This window comes from Callorhinchus milii, unplaced genomic scaffold (genome assembly GCF_018977255.1).
Source record: "Callorhinchus milii isolate IMCB2004 unplaced genomic scaffold, IMCB_Cmil_1.0 Scaffold13, whole genome shotgun sequence".
Classification (NCBI taxonomy): Eukaryota; Metazoa; Chordata; class Chondrichthyes; order Chimaeriformes; family Callorhinchidae; genus Callorhinchus; species Callorhinchus milii.
The window spans coordinates 12,280,218-12,307,111 of record NW_024704754.1 but is presented as its reverse complement, the minus strand read 5'-3'; the positions used below and the strand labels follow the sequence as shown (position 1 = coordinate 12,307,111).

Below are 26,894 nucleotides of genomic sequence, written 5' to 3'. Positions count from 1 at the left end.
GTGAATGTTGTCTTGGTGTGAATGTAACGAGGGCTTTTAGACCTTACCTCCTTGAGCAGCCGCTACTCTGCCTGACAAATATGCTGGAATAGAAAACCGACTGTGACAATAGTGCTTTGACCAGCTTTGACTTTGCTTCATTGGAGGGAGTGGTTTAATTGGTTGTGCGTTGCAACATTCTGAAAATGTCAAAATCCTGGCACTCAAATTAATCCTTGTTGCAAAGGGATTTGTCACCTTTGTTAACTCCACAGGGATCTTTAATTGTGTCAAATCAGAATTAATGATGCCCTAAAACTTCCTTCTTCTAGGACAAATGTACCAGTAAACTAAAATTCACTATTTAGTTCTTGTAAGAGTACATGTTTGAAAGGAAAGATTTGATTCCTCTCCTAAGACAAAGTCACTTAAAACATATATCAATTTGAAAGATAAATATGTTCATAAAATTCACAATTGACAATATGCTTTTTGATATGTCCCCTGCACTTGCTGATCTAATTGATTGTGTGTCTGCGTGACTCAGTTGGTAGCACTCTCACTCCTGAATCAGAATTATTGTGGGTTCAAGACCCATATCAGGACTTGGAACTCATGTAGTTTATTTAAGCTCACACTCCAATACAGTGCTGAGAGTGTGCTGTATTGTTTGAGGTACCGTCCTTCAGATGAGACATTGAACCGAGGCCCCGTCTACCTGTTCAGGTGGAGGTTAAAGATCCCATGGTGCTATTCAAAAAGAGAAATGAGCTTCTCCTGATGTGTGGCCAACAATCCCCAAATAAAATTTGTCATTCACTTCATGGCTGTGCATTAATTGGCTGCCGTGTTCACCCACAAAACGCACTGACCTGACAGGTGCTATGCCAAACTGTAAAGGTTTTTACTATTTTGCCTGTCGCACTGACTGTATACAAAGGAACATTCTGGACTCTCAGAATTCATGAAGCAGTCTCGACTGCAAACAGTTTATTCTTTAAGAAAAAAAAGCAGACATTAACAGAGACGAAGGTACACCAGTCAAATCGTTCGACCCGTTACAACAAAGCACCAGCCCGTCCTCCCCTCCCCCTCCCCATTATAGAAAGCACTTTGAACTAGTCAGTCAAGCCCCCAACATAAAACAGCCACAGGATTTCCTACAGCTCTGGGTGGTACTTACTCACCCCTTCCCGCTCTCCCTTCCCAAGGCCTGGCAGATAGATACATGCAATAAAAATGTTGTGGTACATTACGGAATATTTACTCCAATTTCACTTTTTTTGAAAAGAAAAATACTGACATAGATTTCCCTACCTTCAACCTCTTTTGTCGTACATTTATAAAACAACTATGGCATTAAAAACAAACACTGATTTCTAACCCAATAATTAGACAGTGGTTAGACAGGGACCTTGGGGTTGATTTTTGCGGTATTCAGCAGGTTTATTAAGAAATTTTGAAGTCAGTGAGGCCGACTTGTAGGAACACTGTTTCAACTAATATTTGATTTCTTATTAAAGAAATTCATCAAGAAATACCATGAAGAAATACCGCAACATTGACCCTTTTATTTCTGGGCTGACCAGACTCAGGTTACACTTAATGCCCTTTGGCAGTATCCAGTGTCCATATAATAAGAGGCTGTCATTATGCAGGGATTGCTAAACAAGCTCAAAACAAACTCTTGACCTTCACTGTATTTGGTATTACACTCTACCAACCACTCTGGGCTGCGTGTCTTAGAAATCAACATTGCACAATGTTCCATGTCATTTCGAACAATTCAATTAAAATAATAGTTACACTTTTGTTAAGTAATTTGCTCCACCAACAATTAATCAGATCAGGGAGTATTTGACAGGCCGATTCATTAACCATTTGAGCACTGAAAGAGTTTTTTTTCATCTGATAAGATGCACATCTGTTGTACACGGTTGTTGCTTGTTTTTCCGAACAAGGCATTAGTGAATGATCACGCATGTTTTATCCTGGGAATAGCAGAAGGAAAAGCCAACAAAGTACCAGAGGAGAATTGAGTCATTTGAGCATGAGATCTCCAATTGCATTATAATACTGGGGGGCATCATTCACTAAAGCCTTATTAAAATATACATTCTACTCTGGTCCACTCTGAACTATATTTACATTTATCTAAGGCAAATATAATTCATCTTCTATGGATTGAGAAGTAATGTGAAATCCTCCTTTAAAATAGCACTTAAATACAGCTATTTTACATTGCCCGTTTAAACAATAATGGACAAGGAGGCATACAAATAGTTACTTTCTTTAAGCCATGCCAAAGACAGTGTGGGCTCCAAACAGAACCCAATAGCTCACCATAGGAGTGTCTTTCTCATTGCTACAATTACAACTGGTTGAAAGATTACGGGATCTGATATTTTTGAAATCATGCATCCTCTTTTCCAGTAAATGCTAAATTTTTGAGTAATGCTTCAACCTGAAATCACCACACATCTTCTTGAGCCAGCACTGAGCTCGCTAACTAAACAGAGAGGCATTACTCTCAGTATTGTAGAAAGTGCTCGGTTTTAACTGCAGTCCAATGCTGGCTGATGAACTCAACTGTGCGCGTAAACACCAATTTGAAGATAAACACACAGAACCTTTTGGATATTTATTAAATTATCAGTCGCAGATTGAAGATCGTAGCAGAATTTTTTTGGGTGCTGCAAGTCCACAAAGTGTTAAGCTTATTTGTGACAGTTACTGAAAATGCTTTCTATGTAAATGAACCCTTTTGGATGGGCGCACACGTCATACCAGATGAATTAAGCCATTGGTACCATGTGGAGCTTTTTACAGCGTCTTCGGATGACTGGCAAGACCACTTTCCGTGGACACATTGAAAAATGTAGAACAGCAAATTAATTTGAAAGAGATGCAAATCCCCATCGCTCAAGCCATTAATATTTGTTTGTGCTGTTAATTGATTACAAAAATGATGTATTCATTTTATCTTTAGCAGTAATGCTATCTGAGCACATTAATTGGACATGTTGGTTCAATTCTTCGGGGAATAAAATGTAGGTTCATACTGGAGTCAGGCAAATGTCCAGCCTAAATATTAACTTTCATACTTCTTTTGACAATTTACCAAATTTACTAAATGGTGAAATTCTTGAATCTTTTTCCTAAAAATCTCCTTCATGTTAAGTCTATTGCCGTGTAGGAGTTTTCCTTTGCTTGTTGCAACATACCTGTAATCTTCCTCAAACCTTAAAAATATTAGCAGCTTTTTGTTTTAAAAAAAAGTTTTTCTTTTTAAAATTAATGAAAATATCAAGACATAATTCTCTAATTGGCTGAAATCTATTTAATAGCAAGAATTTTACAGGAATTTTTAGGGCAAGTGAAAGATCAAGGTTCATGATGGACTGTTTTCAAGACTAAGAGCAGTAAGAGATCATACTGTGTCTTTAACACCTCCAGCTGAGCTTGACGTCAATATGGACAGGACAACTTGCTCTGTGGGCAGCAAGTCTAAGTTAATATCATGGGCAGTGGTTCTGTTGTACCAGAAATGCAAAGCACCCATCTTTACACTTAACTCTTCAAAATACTATCAAGGACCAAACTCAATGAACCTTGTGGAAGTGTCAAGACAGATCAAAGAAATCATTCACACCAGATACCACAATGTCACTTTCTATCCAAAAAGAAGAGACAATTTTGAAGTCTGGCAGAATTAGGGTATAATTAAGCCTAAGAATTATTCCATTATTACCTTCAATTACTCCAATATTAGATGAAAAAACTTGAAAAAGCTACCTACAAAAGCCCCGACAGTCTCGAGGCTTTAAAAATCTACATTACATTTTTAAATTGGCATTAGTTATAGTCAACTTAAATATTTCTAGTTTGCTTGTTCAACAATGCAAGTAATTAATTCGTTAATACACTGAGCTACAAAACTGCTTGGATCATTTCACAAGTGAGGAGAAGTTTTGTTAGAGGAATTGCTTTGAAAATTCCCTGATTCAATAAACACCATTCATTATCTTTCTGCTGACGAATGCACAAATGCATTTTCAATCCCTGGTGTCTACAAAAACAGGAAGGAAGTTTCATGAAATCAAAAAATAAAATAAAAATATAAACAGAGACTCTAATATGTCATCCACTGGAGTGAGACAATTGGTGCGAATATTATTATTCAAGGGGAGCAAAATGTTAAAGGCATTAACAAATGTGAAGAACAAAACTGTTTTAAACACAGAGGTTCTCTCCATTTCTAAAAAAGGAAGGAGAAAAATAAGAGAAAAGTCACATGTAAAGACAGAACAGGAATATTTACACCTTTCGAAGCCAGAATGCAAGAATAGGATGAAGATGGTGCCTCGGAGAGGGAAGCCATTTTGGTTAGGATGCATCGTGGAAGCTAAAGATCAAAGAAATCCACACACCTAAAGGCATCACATCTTCATTAAGACAGAGAACCCAACCAAACAACCTTTTTAGTTTTAATTCCAGAGGGGCAAGTGTTTTTGTTAAAAATAATAATAATTTAGTTGTATGCAGTGCTAAGGTGACCAGCCAACTGAGTGTCCTAGTTCACTTTGTCCTGGAATATATAAAGGTTGTTGGTGGCTGCCACTGCGATGATGTTCTCTGAGGGATGCCAGGCTGTGTGCAGAATCTTCTTACTGAAGTCCAAACTGTCGACACTGATTTCGTCTTTCTTCCTTTTCCCGCCCATGCACACTTTGCGAGGCTTCAGGATGGCTCGGGGTTTGCTGTTCTCCCGGGAGGCTTCCAGTGTCACATCCCTCTTAGTGTTACGGTCAAACATTCGAAAGAAGTTGTTGTAGGAGCCCGTCATGATCACACTGTGAAGCAGATACACACAGGGGTGAGTGTTAGCAGGCAGTGTCTGTGCAGTGATCAAACGGGATGGGAGGCAGCAGACAGTGTCTGAACAGTGAACTCAGTGTCTGATCAAATTGAAGGGCTCAGCCCCAAATTCCTCATGATGTTTATACAAATTTAATCTTGTTGTTGTTTATCTTGGAACCATAAACTAGAATTGTGCAGACTTTTGAAAAATTCTTGAGTTCAGTCTTAATTGATTATATTTTCTAACAATACAGTGCAAATTTACATTGTGGGATATATCGTGGGAGGTGCTGGATGGCTGAAAGCATGACCGAAGAGGAAGGTCTTGAGGAGGACCTTGAAGGAGTTAAGGGAAGAAGTGAGTCAAAGAGTCAAGGGATGGAGTCCAGAGATGGGGGACAGATATGCTGAAACTGCTGATTGTGGGGCAGGGGATGTGAAGCAGTTGGTCAGCAATTTCCTGTGACGTTCTTTGACACGTTTCAACCTTATTGGTGCTACATTAAAAAGCAAGTATCATTATTAAAGGATATTGAGTCATAACAATTGAGGATTTATTAATTGTGTATCTATTTTCATTGGCTAATAACTCAATTATAGGCACCTGCAAATTACCTCTGTACACTTGGGTTTATACACATTGCATAGTAAACCTACATGGTATATAATAGAGCCTTCTGTCCCCTTAAATGTGTCAGTCATTACCAGAGTCTTGGGAGAATGATCCATGCAGAGCTAACACTGACTTCACATCCCTACACGTCTAATGCATTAGATCTGAACTTGTAACAACAACTTTCCAGATTCCTATTATCTACGCCATTGACAGCACGAGCAGCCTTTTCAAACCCTGAGGGTGATTCTAAATTACAAGCTCCTGTTCACAGCATTTCCAAATAAACCACACTGCTGCCTTTGATACCATGGGACACTCCATACTTCTCCACCACTTCTCCCCTCACCTCAACCTTCAAGATTCTGTCCTTGAATGGTTCAGGTCTTATCTCTCACACCATCTCCAATTTGTCTCAGCCAATGGTTTCTCTTCCAGCCCTCGCACAGTCTTGTGCAGTGTTCCTCGGGGTTCTGTCCTCGGTCCCCTCCTCTTCAACCTCTACATACTCCCTCTTGGTGACATCATCCGCAAAATGGGGTCAACTTCCACATGTATGCGGATGACACCCAGCTCTATCTCTCTGCCTCCACCCTCGATTCCAGGACAACTGACGTCCTTTCTGACATCAAGTCCTGGATGAGAGCCAACTTCCTACAGCTGAATGTCAGCAAGTCTGAGGCCCTCCTGATTGGTTCGCTCCAGCACCTCAGCATCTCAAGCACTGGCAGCATCAGCATCCACGGTTAACTCACCAAGCCAGTCAGAAACCTGGGTGTCTTGTTCGACCCTCAACTGTCCTTTCTCCCCCATATCCGTGCTATATCCGCTCCGCCTTCCACCACCTCCGCAACATTGCCTGACTCTGCCACTGCCTCTCCCTCTCCTCTCCCGCACCAAGCTCCGTGATCCCATCACCCTCACCCTGGCCCAGTTCCACTGGCTCCCCATCCCTCAGAAGATAGAATTAAAAATCCTCATCCTTACTTTCAAGGCCTTCCATGGCCTTGCCCCCTCCTATATTTCTGACCTGCTGAGCCCCTATCAACCTGTCCACTCCCTCTGCTTAGCAGGCTCTGGCCTGCTCCAGGTCTCCCGCCCGACCTGCCCTACCATTTGGCTTTTGGCCTCTCCGCCCCCACTCTTTGGAACTTCATCCCACAGTCCTTTTGCCTTGCTTCCTCTCTTACCTCCTTCAACCACAACTCAACACCCTCCTTTTTGACTGTGCCTTCAACTGCCCTCCTACCCCCTCTGCCCTCCCTCATCCCAACCCTGCCCCCCACCCCTCCATGCTTAGGTCCTGATCCCTGACTGTTCAGCATCTTGGGACATCCTCCCGACTTGAAAGGCGCTTTACAAATGTAATTTTGATGTTGCTGTTGTTGTTGTATACTACAGCTGCTGAAAGATAAATTAATGAGGCGTTCACAGGCAAGAAATGCTGATGAGTTTACTGGTCTAGTGCCTGAAAATTCGAAGGGAAGAGATCAAGGCATCACTCACCTGTCAGAGCCATTCCAAACACATTCAAACTTGTCAAAGATGCAGTCGTTTTCGTACAGGGAGCACAGCTTGCTTCTCAGGTACTCGTGAACCTGAAATAAGACCAACAGAAGACAAATGAGTGCCTGGGCTGGTGAGAATGACAGGCTGGACCAGTCTCACTAGGAGCTGTTCAGTGCTTCAGTGAAGAAAAAATGGACGGGTATTTTTATATTGCCTAGAATGCCACTCTCAAAGCATTTCACTGGTAATTATTGTCATATGCAGTGATTGTTTGAGCTTGAATCAGTTGGTAGTACTTGTGCTTTGAGCAGACTCAGCTGGTAGCAGTCACCTGTTTGAATTAGAAGATTGTTGGTTCAAGCCACATGTTGGGACTTTGATTTCGCAATCTTGGTTGGTGCTCCTGGACTGCAGGATGCTGACTTGTTGGAGGTGTCATCCTTCAGATGGATGTTAAAAAATCTCATGACACTATTTGTAAAGAGCAAGGAGTTTCTCATGCGAGTGCCCATTAAATGCACAAATTAATTGATAATGCACATTATAGCTGCCGGTGTGCACAAAGTGGTTGCTGCATTTGTCCACAAATACACTGTCACTACCACTTGATGACAATTTGTTGTGACTCGCTTTGAGATGTTTCAGGAGCCGTATCAAGTGCAAGGCAACTAGGATTAATAATAATAATAATAATAATAATCCTTGCATTTGATATAGCGCTTTTCACGTCGGGAGGACGTCCCAAAGCGCTTCACAGAACACACTGTAAAGTGAATTGACTGTATATTTGTGGGATTACGGTAAGTGAGCAAAATCTGCCAGGAAAACAAGAAGGCTGAGACCCTGTGTATACTGTAAAAGTTCATCAATAAGGTATCTGACATCTTTCTCGTGCTCATTCACCACCCACATCTTCTGGATGGAAATCGGTCATCTCGTAAGTAATTAGTACATAATATGGTTGCTTAGCCACTGGTGACACCACTGTGCTAGGTCAACCACAGCTTCTTTCCCCCTGCATTTCCCTCAAACACAATGCTGTTTCACAAAGTACTGGTTAAAAATAAGCTATCATTATATTAATACCATCAACAAGCTTTTCTGAAAGACTGCTGGAAATATGAAAAATGTTAAGTCTTATTTCATTTTTCTTTCATAAATTGGAGGTGCGATGGTGAGTAACCAGGAATCAATCAGGCAGGACATATTGTTAGAATTACTGGAGTTTGTTGAAGGGTTAACCACTGACCCCTAGTCTGAAGGATGGCTGAACAAACTATTGTGATTTGATTTGCCTCGGATGCGCTTTTTGATCCGTTTCATTTTTCATCCAAACAGCTTCATATTATGGCTATGGTATTAAGCGTTTATTTTCCTGCATGATAGTTTGTGTGATAGTTTGTAAGTGCTACAGAGGGGAACTAGTTTGCATTGAACAGACTTGAGAGCACACATCAAAGTTGTTTAAAAGCTGTCCAAAGATGTCAGTCTGGTTCAGTTGGTAGAACAGTCGCCTCTGGTTAGCGAAGGGAGCTTCTTTCAAAGTCTTCGCCAAAAATCCCCCAGTAAAATTGATCATTCACTTCAGGGCTGTTTGTGGGACTTACTGTGCAGAGTTTGGCTGACGCGTTCACTTTCAAAGTACACATTTTACTGTAAACGTGCAAGGCACTATTTCAAATGCAAGGATTATTTTAATAAGTTGTGGGTTCAAGTTCTGTGTCAAAGACTTTGAGCACAGTCTAGGCTGGCACTCCAGTGCAACTTTAAGGAACACTGCATTGACGGAGGTGAAGTCTTTCAGATCAATCCAAGGTCCCATCTGCCTGTTTAGGTGAATGGTGACACAGCCACAACACTATTTTAATTCCTCAGTTCTCTAGTCTGATTTGAGGCTGGTTAAATTGGAATCTCTATATTCCAGTGCTGTGCTTACATCAACACCAACAACAGTTGTAAAGCACCTTTCACATCAAGAGGATGTCCCAAGGCACTGGAGAGTCAGGGATTTTTACCGCCCAAATCAGAGGCTGCTTACATCTGTGCTTCAGCATTTAAAAAGCTTGCCTTTTAAAGCTCTGGCCCATTCTTCTTTCACATGAAAATATAATTTTGGACCACCCTTCTACTCGAATTACTTTCCCTCTCCCTTTCTACGGTTTATCAGATACCATCAGCGATCCCCCCCCACCCCACCAAATAGAGTTGAATCTATTTAGTGTCAATGCTCACAACTCAAGGTTGGCACTTGGGTGAGTGACTGGAACATGAGGAGTTGGAGGGTGACTAGCTCCTCTTACCCCACTAGAAGGGGAATGGAATCAAACACTTTGAAGCAAAGAGTTATGTTAATTCGACTTCAGAGGCAAGTCTTTTGATGTCACTGGAAAGAAACATGAAGTTTGGAAGGAATGTATTAATAACCTATTTTTGAAATATATTAAATGGTTCTAACCCACAAGCGAACCTTAGGATTGCTTCACACGACATAGTATGCAACCACAAGGGTCTCGTTATACTGTCTTCAGAAGCAAAAAGAGAGAGAACGTGGCGATCAGGAAAGAAACCGAGAAATTCGGATTAAAAATGCTGTGAAAAAGATTGCATTGTGGTGTGGTTAATTGCATTCAATGCTGTCTGTTTGAATAATTGTATCTTTTGATCTAATTGACTGTAGATTAATGAGTTGAACTGGTTAGTTCTTAGCTAAAGTACTGTGTTCAGTTCTGGACATCACACTTTAGGAAGGACATCAAGGCATTGGAGAGGGTGCAAAGGAGATTTAGCCAGATGGTACCAGGAATGAGGGACTTCAGTTATCAGGAGAAGCTAGGATTATTCTCCAGAGCAGAGAAGGTTTAGAAGAGACTAAATAAGTTTTCAAAATTATGAGGGGATTCGATAGGGTGAACAAGCAAAAACTATTTCCACTGGCGGGTGGGTTGGTAATCCGAGGACACCGAATTAAAATAGTTGTTGAAAGAAACAGAGGGGAGGTGAGGAGAATTTTTTACAGCGAGTTGTTTGGATCTGGAATCCATTGCCTGAAAGGGGGTGGAAGCTAATTGAATAACAACTTTTAAGAGAGAAGTAGATAACTATTTGGGGAGGACAAGTTTGCAGAGCTACAGGGAGAGAGTGGGCGAGTGGGATTGATTTGGAAGCTCTTTTCAAAGAGCCGGCACAGACGCAATGGGCCAAATGGTCTCCTTCTGTCCTGTAAAATTCTATGATTCTATGATACACTTTGAAAAGAAAATACTTAAATCTCTCTGAAAAGCTTAACTTCTTTACAAGCTTCATAGCATCTAGCTATTGCTTCTCGATTTATCTAATCTGCTGTTACTTTTTCAGCCTTGCTAATGGCCTGCACTGTGGGTGTAGACTCTTCACCTATGTACTAAATTCAACAAGACGTATATGGAATTTGCCCCATTGCAGAACACATGTTAACATTCTCTCCAGTTTTACCTACACACAGTACTGAAGTTAGGTCTCAATTTCACTGGGGTATTCACTGAGTGACAAACCCCATTTATCGTGTAAATCCTGCTCAAGGCAGCCAGATTCGGCATCCAACCAGCTCACACTGGGTTAAATGGAAGTCATCACATGAAGAATTGAAGCCTTCAGCCAAATCTCTGATGCTATTCCTGACCTTTCATAACACAGTATCTGAGCAGCCACAGCAAGTTCATTCATTGATCCCACCTTTCGCCTATAGTCCTCACAAGTGCACAGCAAGTGACCTGCCTTGCTGGCATGTCAAGATTCTCTAGTAATGATGTATTGGCCAAATGTAGATGTGAACAGTTGAATTACTTCCTTTTATCTGAAGCCAACAGTTATGACAATTCACAACACATCAAGAAACCCAACTTTGGTTGCATCTTCCACACAAGATCGAGCACCAAACCCAGGTTGCTTCCAAAGCACAAAGAGAACCAAATCCAGGTCATCTTCTCAGTATATTACAGCACAAAGTTAGATACTAAACCCAGACCATTTGTCTTGGTCACGTGCAGCAGCCTCTTTCACTCCCTTTGTCCCCAATTTCAGATTTGGTGCTGCGCTACCATTTCAGGCCCACATGTAAATAGCATCAGACATTATCTATTAATATAACTATAATGATTTATAGAGTTTTCCTTTACCTCCTTTCCAGCACTTTTATTACTCAACTTCCCTTCAGCAGCATTCCACTCTCTGTGTTAACAAATACTTCCTGTGCTAAAATTGTTCCTCACAACCCTGAACTTGTGCCCTCTTTTCATGCTGTTTTGGTTTATCTGAAAGTAATTTTTCTAGGTTTGTTTTGTTGATCCCGATAAACATCTATACAAGATCTTCTCTCAGGCGTCTCGTTTCCAGGCTGAAGAGCCCTCGATTTTGCAATTGTTGCCCACGGCTCATCACTGAGATGTTGGATCCACCTCACCTCCGCGCCTCTGTATTTCCTGCAAAGCTTCAGTGGCTAACTTATGTTGCAGTGACCAGGACTGCACACAGTACTTTAAGTGCAGCATTTCTTTGTTGCCCAGAGGGAAATTGACTCAACGTTTATTCTCATAGCTTAGAAAGTTGGCTGAAATACTGGACAGATTACTGGCCAGGGGCAGACTAGCTATATGGGAAAGTAGGAAATTTCCCAAGTGCCCCAATTGGCTCCCAATACCTACCAACCTGCCAGCTGTAAATCTTTGATGCCCCTCACATGTATTGAGACACGTACCTGGTATGTTTCTATAGGCCTATTCTCCATATTTAAGTCCCAGACTTTGACGGTGAGGTAATCTCTCGTCATCATGTAGCGGCCGCTGTGGCTGAACTTCACGTCCGATATCGAAGAGATTATCTCGGAGAAGAACGATCGGTTACTAGGGTCCTCCGGTTCTTCAAAAACTAAATGGCACAAAAAGGAAAAATGGTACTTTATTGATCAGAGAACATTTGGCAATTTTGCAACCGTCGACAATTGTGTTTCAAAATTTATTAGCAGTAGAATTGTAAAAATGAGGAGGCTGGCTATTCAGCAGGGAAGCAATGGTTTTGTGACCACTGGAATCTGGGCTCAAATACAGTCCGGATTTGGTGGGACGAAAGCCTCCCCCCTCTCTCTTGGTTGGATGTACCAACAACTTACTCCTTTCATGTTTTATAGAATTGTTTTATAGAAACATTCCTTAGAAATAAGCTGTATTAGCAACCTGGGCAGTTAATTTGCACAAAGGTAATGCCTAGAATTGTTTTATAGAAAGAAATTCATTAGAAATCAACTGTATTAGCAAACAGTTAAATTGAAGTGCTCTGAAACAAGTTGTTGTTGTACCAATTTTAAGGGTTTTGTGCTAAATAACTTTGGTGCAATTTGAAAACAGTTCCTACTGGGCTTGAATCCATATCATACAACTGCTTTTGCCACTAAATTGTCAAGAAATGTAATTGCCTGGGAGGGGCTGAACAATAATGTATGAATAGACAACATTTCACATGAAAGGGGTTTAGTTTTTTACAAATGGAGCTCAGGCATACTGGGGCTGAAAATGCTAACATAGGATAAAAAACAATGGAAATCATGCCTTGACGCGGGGAAAAGCATCAGGTATGTTTTTNAAGGGAACCCAGTTCACCTCAGGCCGAATTACAGGATTTGCGTTCAACATGATCTCCAGTCAGGGCTGAGTTTGCTCCAGGCTCCTCAGATCATATACACAAGGCTCCAGATCTCAACCAACATCACACTACCAAAGGACAAGTATTCAGCTACCAGTCTTCTTTCTTCCGAAACCAGGGCAGACTGGCTATATGGGAAATTTGCTGAGTGTCCGCATGAATGGCTCCTGATACCCATCAGCCTAAAATCAGGGTGAGTGACAGCTCAGATCAGCCTAGAGCCCACCCTCCCTGATGAATGTCAGCTACAACAACAACAACAAGATCCATTTATAGAGCGCCTTTCACGTCGGGAGGACGTCCCAAGGCGCTGTGCAGTTCGGTCAGGACCCGAGCAAGGGGGAAATGGTCAGGGTGAGGGGAGGGAGCGAGGAGGGGGTAGAGAGTCGAGTCGAGAGGGGAGCTGAAGGCACGGTCAAACCGGCCTTGAACGAGGAAAGGGAGGAGGCGGCGAAGGCATTGGGGGATGGAGTTGCAGATCCTCGGGGCTGAGAGGCTGAAGGCCACCGATGGTAGGGCGGTTGGGGCGGGGGATGTGGAGCAGACCGGAGCCAGAGGAACGGAGGGTACGGGCGGGTAAGTAGGGGGATAGTAGAACAGAGAGGTAGGAGGGAGCGAGGCCGTGAATGGCCTTGTAGGTGAGGATGAGGATCTTGAATTTGAGGTAGCCAATCACTGACTGTTTAAGTCCTCACAAAGTTTTTAAATTCAGTTTTATGCCAAATCTCCGATTTTACCTGAAAATCCTGAGCCCTTTCAGGGAGCCAGTCCCCACTGTCTGAAACTCACCACCAAAAACAGTTTTCTTTCCATTTTCTCTTACCCATCTTCAAAAAAACGACTAACGACCCATCTCTTCGACTGTGCCTTTCTTTGGCCACCTCTAAACTCTTACTACATGCTTTCTGAGTATTCACTATTTCTATGGCTAAGTTTTTTAAGGCACTTTTTTTTAAATGAAGAGTGCTGCATAATTGCAAGTTATGGTTCTCAATTAAATCTCTTCATAATGAACAATTCTTCTGTTGGAGACCAGAGCTCATTTTAATTCCATTAATAATTCTCTCAGAGGTTCAGCATCTTTATTTGAAAATCAAAAACCATGATAATTTTTCCCATTTTAATATATTCACGGAATTCCTTAATTGCGCTTCATCGAGTTTAGTGGAGGAATATTACCGAAAACAATCTCTGCAAGTGCCACAGGGCATCCACGCTTTGCAATTGGCAAAGGAAATTCTCTACTTAAAAGGCCAGACACTGCTCACTACCAGAAGGAACACACACTGTTAAAAGGGATCAAAGTTCATCAAAGAAAAATTAAACCAGTTCCGTCTGGGGACATCCTTTAGCGGAGATAATTTTGAATGTTTATGATGGGATATTAATAATGGTCATAATGCATGTTGATGGATTCAGAAATAAATGAATAAAACTCTCTTCAATTTTCAGCAGCGCTCGAGAAATACTGCCAGATGGTCAAACGGTCTTATTCTGGGCTGTAAAATTCTGATTCAATGTTTCTATGAGATTGAAGAACACACAGATTTTTCATTTTGTAGCGACAGAGGTAACAGTTGCGAATAGTGGCCTATAAAATAAAATCAGAAAATGCTGAAAACCTACAGTAAGTCAACCAGAATGTAATGAGAAGAATGTGTTAAGCTCAGCTTGGTTCCCTTTCTTAGCATTGCTTGTGAGCATCGAATGTTAAATAGAGTGTTAAATAGGAAGCATTCTCCCATGTAGCCATACTGCCCCCAGTCTGCATCTGAAACAGCCAAGGATTTAAAACAGCCGGAGCAATGAGGACAGAATCATTTCCTCTTAGAGCAACAATCAATCTTCTACAATATCCCATTGAGAGGGAGCTGGACGATTCTTGTAAAATTTAGCCAACTTATAGAACCTCCTGCAAGCTTATCAAAAATAATTTTATTTTAGTTTTAACCAGCAGAACAAGAGGACACAGGTACCGAACTGCAAAGGGAGAGACATTAAGAAGTATTTCTTTACCCACAGGATAATTAATGATTGGAGCAGGTTACCAGTACTGAGGGTTGAGGCCAGGACATTGAACTCAATTAAAAACAGAATTTCAAGTTGTGTGGAATGGTATTCTGGAACAATGGGCTGAAGGACTTTCTTCATCCAAACCTCTCTTGTGATCTTGTACTCCAATGCAAACAACGAATACACAATAGGTGTCATCACCTCCTCAGTTCCACTAACTCCAGCATTGTAACATCTTTCGTTTCAATCCACACAAGTCTAGAGAAGGGAGATAAGTTGTACGTCTCAGCGGAAATGTGATGCAGTGGGATCAGTGCCGTGTTGGTCTGTAACTTAGTCAGCAGTTTTTCCACTGTCCTGCTGTGTAAAATCTACCTGAATTGAACAGAACTGTTCCAAATTCCCAAATTAGTGGGAGTCCTGTAGCTCAGTGATTAGAGTACTCACTTTGCAAGCGAGAGACCTGGGTTCGATTCCCAGCAGGGTGAAACCTTGGGCAAGTTTCCTTACTTCACACGCCTGATAATAATCCCTTAAGAAAATAAAACAATAATAAATTTGTCACTTCAAACCACGACTGTTTGTGTGACACTGCTTTGCGCAATTGGCTGCCGCATTTCTCCCACAAATATACAGTTAATTCACTTTACAGTCTACTCTGGGAAGCGCTTTGAGACGTCTAGAAGACGTAAAAAGCACTATATCAAATGCAAGGATTATTATTATTATTTATAGTGATTAGGTTAATAATTGCAGACAACACACAGTCAGCATTATACATGGTTCGGCTTTTAAATCAGTGGTGCAGTTTTGCTGATACTGATGTTAAAACACCTCACAAATAATTTAAAAAAGGGAACAGATCTATGATTAACAAAAGAAATTCAAGTTACCAGTTTATTTAAAGCATTCAACAAAAATATGCCATTTTCAGTACAAAACATTATAGTAAACCCCTGGTAACTCGGCACTCCAAGGAAAAAGGGCTCAGTGACGAGTTATCTGGAATGGCAATTTTAGGCATATGTATAAATACACAAATAAATGCGACTGGGATATTGACAGCATAATGATTTAAGTGTCAGTGACAGGTTATGTATGCCAGGATCAAGTTACCTTCAGGAATTTACTGTACAGTATTTCTAAACTCCTGAGTATTGGATGTCTTACGTGTCCTCTAACAAGGCAATATAAATGCATCCCATTCACAGCATCAAAAGAGTGATTTCTAAGGAACAAACAAGGCACATTAAGGGACTGAGGGACGTTTAGGAGGCCACAAATGTGTCTTTTGTTTGACCTTCCACACAAATAAATGTTGGCGTTTGATCATTAATTGCATTAATAGTTAATGGTAGTGATTTCCACCTCAGAGCTGATGGCCAGAACTGAGCAGCTTTAAATCTGCCCTCATTTTTCCAACTAATTTAATAGAAGAACATTCAACTGGAGATGGGACAATATTCACATTCACAAGCATTGCATTTTTGCAACATTGCTTTGAAAGATGAATCAAGAATATTGATAACTTGTTATCATTAAAACATAAAACATGCCCTTAAGGACATTTCCAGACTAGCTCCTGCCTCAGCTTGGTGTCCTTTGAAAGCTGACATTTTAAATAATTCAGATCTGTAATAATAATCCTTGCATTTGATATAGTGCTTTTCATGTCTTCTAGACGTCTCAAAGAGCTTCACAGAATATATTGTAAAGTGAATTGACTGTATATTTGTGGGCAAAACTATGAAAAAGAAGTGAGACACAGTGGAGTCCTGTTATAACATGGTAGCTGGGTCCATAATATTCCACTATAACTAGGGCGTGATTACTGATCGGGAATTCAGCATTCCCTGGACATGTGCGCTGAGAGACAAAACCAAACCCAAAATGGCCAACCTCCAGATCATCAGGTCACTGTTAATGTCCTTTCCTGCCTGCCGTGCTACAAGCGAACCCACTTCACAGTGAAGTACTTTACAGTGAGATTCCAGTATAATTCTAACAAGCTCTTCTATTCTTTCAGCTTTGCCCCAGATTTGTACTAATCCAACTGTCTATCCACTTTCATCCACAGGTAAAATGTGAACATTTGGTGAAGTCTGTGAAAGAGCCCAACTTTAAAAATGGCTCACTATCAGTATAACGCACTCTCTGGTGGATTACAGCACAGGCTCCTTCTACACTGCATCAAAAATATGCTTCAGTTCCAAACTCTGAAAAAAACACTTCCTAATGCATACCAGTGTGACATTTCCATTTCCCAAACCTACCACTCTGAGTGAGACTACCATTTTAATGGCAATTAGCGCAGTTTCCAGGCAGCTCAAAATCACTGGGACATGTAGTAATTGACAAAACTCATTTTACAAAGATTCTTCACAGCCAATGAAGCACAGCTGTCCAGACTGCATTGGATTCCCGGTCCCTGAAATTTGCTAACACAAGGACTTGGATCCACTGCAGTCTAGGCTGACGCGAGGACAGTTTGCTTCACTGACTGTTCTCTCTCCACAACCTTCAGTTTGCACAGTATTAACCACTGGACTGTTGAAGAAGACATTAGTTATTTTAATAAAGCTCAGTTTGAACTTTCTACAAGAAATGTAACAATCTGGAAAAATAACATCCCTTTCACCATTAATGTTAGAGGAAACAAATAAATGCATTCGAATGAAATTATTGCGGAAATCGCTTTTAAAATATTAATATCTAAGCAATAGGATAGGCTTCAATCAGATGATGCTGGTTGACTAAAATAGTCTATCAACTGAAACAGGGAGAGTTGGTAAGATTACAATACCCAAAGAATTTTCTAATAATTAGTATTGAAAGCTAACTATGTATTTAATAGTTAACTTTTCAACTTTTGATTCCTTTGAGGAATGAAAATCGCCTATAATTCCAATGTTTCAATAGCGATTCTTCTGGACCTTAAAATCAGACTGCTCCACATTTTATTCTTAACGTATGTGGACAGTTTGACATTTTCCTCTTCAACCATCTCTCTTTGATTAACAAATAAGATGCTCCCTCAACATTGTCAAATCCGATGTTCACCAAAATTACATTCATATTTTTTACGTCAGAAGGACATCCCAATGCTCAACTTGAAAATTATCTTATTGAAATTAATTGTGCTCAAACCATGTGGGCTGCACCTCTGTGTGTGGCTCATTGACAAATCCTTGCAATTTGTTTCTGCTCAGTCCCATGACAGCCAAAGATGGTAGAATTTAATCATCACCTCATAATACCTAATCATTGCGTTTGCTCTGAAAAACTGCGCTGTCTCACACGAGATCGCCTCTCACAACATCCATGGCACACAAGGAGCAAGGTCATGTACAAGATTCCTTCACCCCGGAGTTGTGTTAACAATCCTATTTTTTCTGCCTGTAATGTTAAAGGGTCATAGCTTCCAACAGAAGTATTCATTCCGGAGTAACTGCTCCATAGAGGAAGGTTAACATCATCCATCAAAGTCATCAGGAATACAAGAGATTCGTGGGAAAGATCCTAATGATTATATATATTATATAAATACCTCTTTTGGTAAATTGCAAATAAAGTCCTGAAATCTTGAAAATTCTGCTCACTAACCAATTCCCTTGGTTTTTGTGTGATGATGGAAATCAGTTTCCAGCAAAATTGCTGTAAAATACTTTCATTTTGATTGTGCCAGCTTCACTCTGTTGTGTGAATGATGAATATTTCATGAAGCTGTTTTTACACGTGGTATTAAAGAGAATGCCAAAGAACACACACACTCACGGATAAGCACAGAAACAAAGATATCACCCACTAGTGCCACATCCTGTAACCATCTCAAATCGCAGCAAACATCACTTCACAGTAATGGACATCTCACAATTATTGCAATTCCTTTTGCCAAATTCATTAATTCAGTATGCATTGAACATAGGATTTGCATCTAAAACAGACTCAAACCATTATCTTTTTCAGATGCTCTGGATTTATGACACTTCTGGTTTTATTTCAGATTTCCAGCACTCTCAGTTCTTTTTCTTTATTTCCTATTATTTGATGTAGCGTCTTTCATGTTGGGAATGATGTACACACCTTCGTACCCGTTTCCCCACCCTCTGTCACTGAACTCATCCTATCCCTAAAACCAACCACCTGCTCCCTTGACCCCATCCCCACTCCACTCCTTATCTCCCAGCTCCATTTTCTTGCCCCACACATCACTGACATCATAAACCTGTCCCTCTCCTCTGGCTCTGTCCCCATTCCATTAAAAACTGCCATCATCACGCCCACCCTGAAAAAACCCTCCCTTGATGCGTCGCAGCTATCAAGCTACCGGCCCATCTCCAACCTCCCCTTTCTCTCCAAGGTCTTGGAAAGAGTTGTCGCCTCCCAACTGCGCTCTTTCCTCTCCACCCATTCTCTTTTCGAACCCCTTCAGTCAGGTTTCCGTGCTGCTCATAGCACAGAAACTGCCCTGGTCAAGGTCACCAATGATATCCTGACCATCTGTGACCAGGGCTCCCTCTGTCTCCTCGTCCTCCTCGACCTATCGGCAGCATTCGATACGGTCGACCACGCTATCCTACTCCACCGCTTGTCCTCCCACCTCAACCTTCAAGGCACTGTCCTTGAATGGTTTAGCTCTTACCTTTCCCACCGTCTTCACTTCGTCTCAACGAATGGCTTCTCCTCCACCCCCCGTACTGTCTCATGTGGTGTCCCTCAGGGCTCTGTCCTCGGTCCCCTCCTCTTCACCCTCTATATGCTCCCCCTTGGTGACATCATCCGCAAACATGGGGTTAACTTCCACATGTATGCGGATGACACCCAACTCTACCTTTCCTCCTCTACTCTCAACTCCACGACCACCGATGTCCTGACAGCCTGCCTGTCCGACATCGAGTCCTGGACGAGAGACAACTTTCTTCAGCTCAACGTGCGAAAAACCGAGGCCCTCCTGATTGGCTCACGTCAGCGCCTCCGCACCTCAGGCGCTGACACCATCAGCATCCAAGGCTGCACTCTCCACCTCTCAAAGCCAGTCAGGAACCTCGGCGTTTTGTTCGACCCTGAGCTGTCCTTTCTCCCTCACATCCGCACCACAACTGGCACCGCCTTCCATCACCTCCGGAATATCGCCAGATTACGGCACTACCTCACCCCTCACGCTGCTGAAACCCTGGTTCACGCCTTTGTCACCTCAAGGCTGGACTATGGGAACTCTCTCCTCGCCGGCCTTCCCGCCACCTCCCTCCACAAGCTGCAGGTCATTCAGAACTCTGCAGCTCGTGTACTGTCCCGCACCAGGCTTCGCGACCACATCACTCCCACCCTCGCTCGCCTCCACTGGCTCCCCATCCCCCAGAGGATTGATTTCAAGATCCTCATCCTCACCTACAAGGCCATTCACGGCCTTGCTCCCTCCTACCTCTCCAACCTACTATCCCCCTACCTACCTGCCCGTACCCTCCGTTCCTCTGGCTCCGGTCTGCTCCACGTCCCCCGCCCCAACCGCCCTACTATCGGTGGTCGGGCCTTCAGCCTCTCAGCCCCAGGCTCTGGAACTCCATCCCCCAGTGCCTTCGCCTTGCTTCCTCCCTTTCCTCCTTCAAGGCCGGTCTCAAAACCTTTCTCTTTGACCGTGCCTTCAGCTCCCCTCTCGACTCTCTTCCTCCTCCTCGCTCCCTCCCTTCCCTCCCCTCACCCTGACCATTTCCCCCCTCCTCTCTCCCTCCCTTCCCTCCCCTCACCCTGACCATTTCCCCCCTGCTCGGGTCATGACCCAACTGTGCAGCGCCTTGGGACGTCCTCCTGACGTGAAAGGCGCTCTATAAATGGAATCTTGTTGTTGTTGTTGTTGTTGTTGATGTCTCAAAGAACTTTAAAGGATTTATTGTAAAGTGTAGCGATTGTATTTTGCAGGCAAGCTTGCCACCAATATGCGGACAGTAATGTCCCACAAACAGTAATTGTAATAATTCTGCAGTAGTTGTATGATTTTGCTCTGTGAGCCACAGCCAGGCCAGGTGATTCCTGTGGATTCCAGCCCAGCACATAATATAAATACCAACAGAATCCCCCCGCCTCTCCTCTTGAGTTACCCCCTCTCCCGAATACCCCTTCCTCTTGACAGAGGTAGAAAAGAAACAAATTTCTGCACTATTTGGGCAATGCCTACTTTATTGAACAAATTATTGTTCCCAAAGCACGTTTGTTTTTCGGCAAGATCTACTGGCAGTTCAATGCTGATGTATAAAATAAAGTACATGAGTCACTTGGCTAGTGAAACTACAAGACCATGACATAGTCTCTAGAGATCTCCTCCTTCCAGCCCCACACACAGCTTTGAATGATGTACATTGCTTATCAAGTCATGAACGAATATTGCAGTCGCAATAAAAGTGACGAGGCATTCATGTGAAAAGCACAGATGGACTAAGATTGATGGATGCCTCCATAGTCAAATCTCCTTACTTTTGCTGAAAAGGGGGGGGTTGGTGCAATTTAAAGGGAACAAAAAGTACTCAAGAGTGTTTCTTTAGGGAATTGCAATAAACTAACAACTTTACTAATAAACTAACACTTTACTAAGTTCTACATCAGAAATTGAAGTGCAATTGTTCCTAAGCATAAGTTACTAACACACAGAAAACATGGGATGTTTAGACTCCAGTAGAGCTCTGCCATTGAGACAGCCTCCAGACCCATCCGCTCACATCTGCTCGCTTTGAGAATACTTTTCAAGGCAGCAATGTACATGTTTGATCAGCTTCAAACAGTATGCATAGAATTGCTTAAATAACCAGCTCAGCACAGAGTGGGGTTTGAACCTGCACATTTATGGCCAGGTATCTGCACTAGGCAATGTCCGTACCCATTGGGACACTGGAGGAAGCTTCAAGAGGGACTTCAACAGCGCTTGGGGTAAAATGGGTTAATTGAATGCTTTCTTACATTTGGAGTGTTGGTCGCACAGTGCCGAGGCCCTCATGTCACACAGTCGTATGGTTCCTTTACTGCTGCTGTACACAAACATGTTACACTGGTGCGGATGGAACTCTGCTGCCGTGATCACCTCTGTTAGCTCCTCCATGTTGGCAGGCTTTATATCTACAATATCTGGGAATCAGGATTTAAGGAAATAATCTTACAGAGAAACACCCCTGATCCATGTAGAAAATTGGCTGTGTTTAACTGTACAAATGTTACACCTTTTTCCCCAGTCATGGTACATCACTGGTTACAAGCTACATCACACACACATATAACAAGGGACTCGCAATTCTGTTTTGTTTGTGTGCTAACGCTTGTAGTCAAGAACAATGCTCTTCTTGAATATAGGGCTTGGGTTGGACAAATAGGGTGAGTCAGGGGTCTTGAGGGTTGGATTTGAGGTACAACGTGGCTGGTGTTGGCGGTTTAGGAGGTAGAAAAGTTTAGCCTCCCAACTTTTCTTGTGCATTTGTGTGTGTAGCTACACCCTCTTAGAAAGAAATCCACACCAAGTGATGCTTCCCAATTCCAAGAACAGCTGGTTGATCCTTTTGACTTACAACACTGAGCACAATGTTTGGAATAAAGGAGGCTGGAGTTCACCTCTGATTATCAGGGCTGGTTACACTGGACGCTACAGGCCAATACAGCCTGAGCAGAGAATGTGACCTACAAAGAAAAATAAATAAATCTATATTTTTAAAATAAGAATGTGTATGTAGGGGTGGTTAGGAAAAGGAGAAACCACATTTGTAAAATGATATGTCTGATAACAATACAGCATTCACAAGAAAGAATCTGATGAGTTAGCGAATGGTCTAGAATAGTCCATTTCAATCTAGCATTGAAGTTTACCACAGCTAAAAAGATTGTCTGAATTCGTAAATCTACAATTGCTCCTTTAAGGATGGGCATGATTGCTCTGGTTGCAAGCTTCTCTGTATAACAGCTTCACTTACAAAAACTCTGAGCAAATCGGAAAGAGTGTTTTTTCTTTGCATGGTTAGGGTTTGTCTTTATAACTCAGAACAAAGAAAATATAAGTGTAGCTTTCACTGAAGTGAAAGTGTAGCTATGGGTGAATTCGCCCAAACAGGAGCCTGAGCACTAGAGAGGTGGTAAATCCACTTAGAATTGATCGGAATTTTAATTGCACTTCTTGCTGGTAGCAGATGTAAAGAGCTTGTGTCAGATGGGACGACCCGTTACAGCAGAACAAGTGGGAATAATTACCCTCATCAATCAGCCACTGACGCTGAGCCTTCCCAGGCAAACCAGTGTCGGACAGGGCAAGGCCATGGAGTGTCACAGCTCAATGTAATGTCAGCTATTGATATGGGTGGGGGGAGGGAAGAGAAGGAAATACCACAAGCTTCTTCACAAATCAAATAAAGAAAAGCAAGTTTGTAAACGTAGAGCTTTGGTCTGCAAGATAAAGCATTGTCTTAACATTATAACTCCTAGTTTGACAATCTCTCTTGCCTCTAAGTCAGAAGGTTGTGGGTTCATGGCCCATGTCGGGACTTGAACTTAAATAGTCTAAGGTGACAATCCAATGCAGTGCTGGGGACAGTGACTTAATCTACTATGGTTCCACAATATGCCAATCTGTCAGTACCTTGCACATATGTGCACCTTGTATGTCAGCAAGCTATTAAACTGAGAGGGGCATCACAGAGTGCTGGATCCCTTCATCTCCCAATGTCCCCAGAAACTCACCTTCTAGGAAGGTTCTTATGAGACCCTGCTACTTACACTGAATTACATTCAAAATTGAACCTGAGACTTGGGAGATCTACAAGGCTGTTATTTGCTGGAAAAACTCATTCCACCCACGAGGGAAGCTCTGACTCGGGCAGGTTGTTGACAGGGTGAACAATTAAAACAAAATGAGGAAAGCCCATTGTTTGAATGAGGATGGCTTTGATCTCAAACCATGTCAGGACCTTCTTTACTTAATCGTCCACCTTCATTTTATACATGGCAAGACTGTTTAAGAAGCCGTTAGTTTTTCAGCAAAAAAGGATACTGAAGCTTCTGTTGGTAATTTCTAAGTGCCAGAGGTTTATCCTCAAGTCATCAGCAGACATGTAGGTCTCATAGTCGCTATTTACTGCTATTGAGTTGATGTGATATGTGTGAGCGTTGGAGAATACTCTCCTAGGACTTGCCTCCACCATCAGGTCCATGGGTTTCAGCACTGGAACCTGGAGATAAAAGCACAGAACAGTCTGAGAGAGACAACAAAAAACCTAACATTTCATATAGCGACTTTCACATCAAAGCCTTCACAGGATAAATGTAGTGATTGTATATTTGTAGGCAACTGCGGCAGTCAATTTGCAACGTCCACAAATGGCCAACCAGGACCTCAGTTTAATGTCTCACCTGAAGGATATTACCATTAACAATGCAGCACGCACACAATCGCTTGCTAAAAGACTATAAAATGAAACATATCAAGAATGCCCCTCCCTACACCAGCACTTTGGTCATTTTCTTTTGCAAAGACAGATCTCTAAGTTCTCAAATCTAATTTTGGTTTTACTATTTTTTCCTCTTTCATTTTCTCCCCTCGGTTCCTGCAGGCAGAGACTCTCGCTGGGGCACAGACGCTGTTCGTTCTCTGGTTGCCAAGTGACAACTTTCCTATGTGAGCCTGGCGGTGCTTACGTCTATTAGCTTAGAAGTATTATAGTCTGTGCTCCTAAAGCAGCCTGTATGCTTATAAGGAGCAGGTATGCTTATAACAGTCTATATGCCTATCATAGCCTGTGTCTGTAATCACCTGTACTCCTGACGCAGCCCCTATATGACTGTCGTAATACGTATTCCTATCCCAATCTATATCCATGTTACAACCTGGCAGATTTCACTCATACAAATGATTTTTACAAAGCTTAAATTGAGTTTACAATACAATTTACATTTTCGTCTCACGTCAGGAGGCCATCTCAAAGAGCTTGACAAACCAGATTAGCTGGCATTTTACTGCTTTAACTTGAATTATTCAGCAAAAGTTCATTCAGGTCCACCATGTCCAAATGGTCTGGGTGCAGAATAGTCCATTCAGCCTCAATTGGTCCCTCGAGTTATTCATTCAGAGAGTACAGCTGCTGGCCAGGTGACGACTGCAAGGGTGGAGTGACAGCAGAACCCTCAACCTACTTGCCCTTCTGCCTGAGCCAGTTGTGAAGGGCTGGCTGGCTAATGCAGACAGACACAATCAATGATGCATCATTTGTTATCGCTGCATGTTACTCAGCAGCGTGGAGTCGCTGGCTGACATTTTCACCCTGGGTGGAGCAAAGCTGACTGTCAATCATACAGCCACCTAGGAAGATTGTGTCGGAAGGATAAGGCCTTTGCACCACACCAGTAAGACCGAGGGAGTTCATTCAAAATTATTGAGCAAAACCCAGTGACCCATCTGTTATTAGTCATGCATCGCCGGGGGTGGTCCTGCCCAGTGAATCGGACTGATCTGCATAAGATGGCTATCACGTAGCTCATACTACAAATTACAATGGACAAATTACCCCATTACTCTAAACTTAGAAAACGCACTCCACTCTGCCTCATTCTAATCACCCCCAGGTTCCCCACCTTGTTCCGGCTCCCACTCTGCCTCTAAGAAGCTCTTTGAGGCATTTCCCTGCATGAAAGATACTATATAATTGTTATATGAAGTTGCTGTTCTGCTTCTCTCTTTCTAACAATGTAAAATAATCTTGGGGTGTATTTAAAGTTATAAGTAGAAGGTAAAATGCAAAACAAGCAATAATGGTGTAGAAATAATAATAACCCTAACATTTTATATAGCGCCATTTAATGTTAGGAGGACATCTCAAAGTGCTTTACAAGATATATTGTGAAGCTTAGTTTATGTGCATTTATAGGCAAAACTAGCAGCCAATTTGCAATGTCCCACAAACAGCCATGAAGTGACTGACCAATTGAGGTTACAATGTAACTAACACAGGTTGCAAAACAAGAGGTGACTGGAGAAGGAAAGGTTAAAAAGACCCTGTTGTTCCCCTGTAGTACGATGACAAGGTACCTGGTACCATTAGCGACCGATCACTATGTCTTAGCGGTAATTTGTACTACTTGATATACCAATGCAAGGACAAGCTGAACTCCAGGCACCTGCTGGGTGGTTCAGGAGGGAGGTGGGGGGGGGGGGAAGAGATGACTGATCTACCAAAACCATCCAGTGTCAACAGCACGACCGCTGTGTGCAAGCAACAGTTCTGTCAACCAAATGCAAATGCTGCATATTCTGTTGCACCTCATCAGCTCAGATGATAGGGCTCCCTGACAGCTCTTGAAGGAGTGCTTTTTTAAACAGCGGATTGTACTGTACAAGTCAGCCTAGTTAAATGGAACTAACAAGAGCTCTCTGGCTTTGAAGAATAGAAGCCTATGTTCCCTGATAGGTGCCTATGGTAATGCAACGCTCTCTGAATAAAGCAGCCCTTGTGATCGTGACTGTCGACATGGTAATTAATCACTTGACTCGTAGGATAAGTCTTTTTTTGTTTTTTGATGGCTTTCGTCCTTCTAACAAAGGAGCAGGATACTGAAACCCAGGCTTATACCAGTGTCTGATCAGGACAGGCAATTATCAGCAAATTGGGGAAAAAAATCCCTGGTACTTCTAAAAATAAATTGTCTGAAATTGAAGTAACCTTTGGTAAGTTCTGTTTGTGACCCCGGATCAACCTGCTATTCAGGCTCTCTGTTCGTCCATTTTCCAGTCCAATTAATCCTTTGTTCTTTTGCTCTGACACAACGTTCAGTGCATAAATAAATACTTTGCCTCATCAGCCCAATCTGCAGGTTGGATTCGGAATGAAAATTGGTGGCTTTAACCTGTCAAATGTTTTTAATCTGTGCGCTGCTGGGAAGAGAGCCTGTGTGAGTGGCAAGCTCTCTATGGCAGCACACACGAACATGCTTCATATTTTAACAGTGAAATAGCAACACTTCAACTGTTACAAATGACATTCTGTAAGGTTACTGAGATGCTTTCTTATTTACTACTTTCCGTAATTTTGGTTTAATGGAGTTACAAGTCTCTTATATCCTATTGAGCACTTCGGCTGTTTAAAATCTGATAATCAGAAGAATGCTTCCTTTCTCGTACATTTTCGCTCCCTCTCCAGCCCCATTTAGAGATGCTGATGCCCAATATGTAATTAACTAAGAGCAATACTGAGACTGAACCTGGGGAGTATCCACGAACCAGGGTTAGATT

The 26,894-nt window shown here is 42.2% G+C and overlaps 1 protein-coding gene across 3 annotated transcripts in view; it reads right to left on the bottom strand.

Annotated features, from left to right (window-relative positions):
• Nucleotides 1-940: 940 nt before the first annotated feature.
• The window catches only part of LOC103177292 (serine/threonine-protein phosphatase 2A 55 kDa regulatory subunit B beta isoform), a 174,380-nt gene continuing 148,426 nt past the window's right edge, over nt 941-26,894 (bottom strand). For all 3 annotated transcript variants that reach the window (XM_042339870.1, XM_007891394.2, XM_007891393.2), the window contains 5 exons: nt 23,664-23,841; nt 21,596-21,760; nt 11,694-11,863; nt 6,959-7,050; nt 941-4,832 (listed from right to left, as the gene is read on the bottom strand). In XM_042339870.1, coding sequence (XP_042195804.1) covers nt 4,553-4,832; nt 6,959-7,050; nt 11,694-11,863; nt 21,596-21,760; nt 23,664-23,841 — 885 coding nt within the window. In that variant the 3' untranslated portion in view covers nt 941-4,552. The remainder of the gene's footprint in view (nt 4,833-6,958; nt 7,051-11,693; nt 11,864-21,595; nt 21,761-23,663; nt 23,842-26,894) is intronic.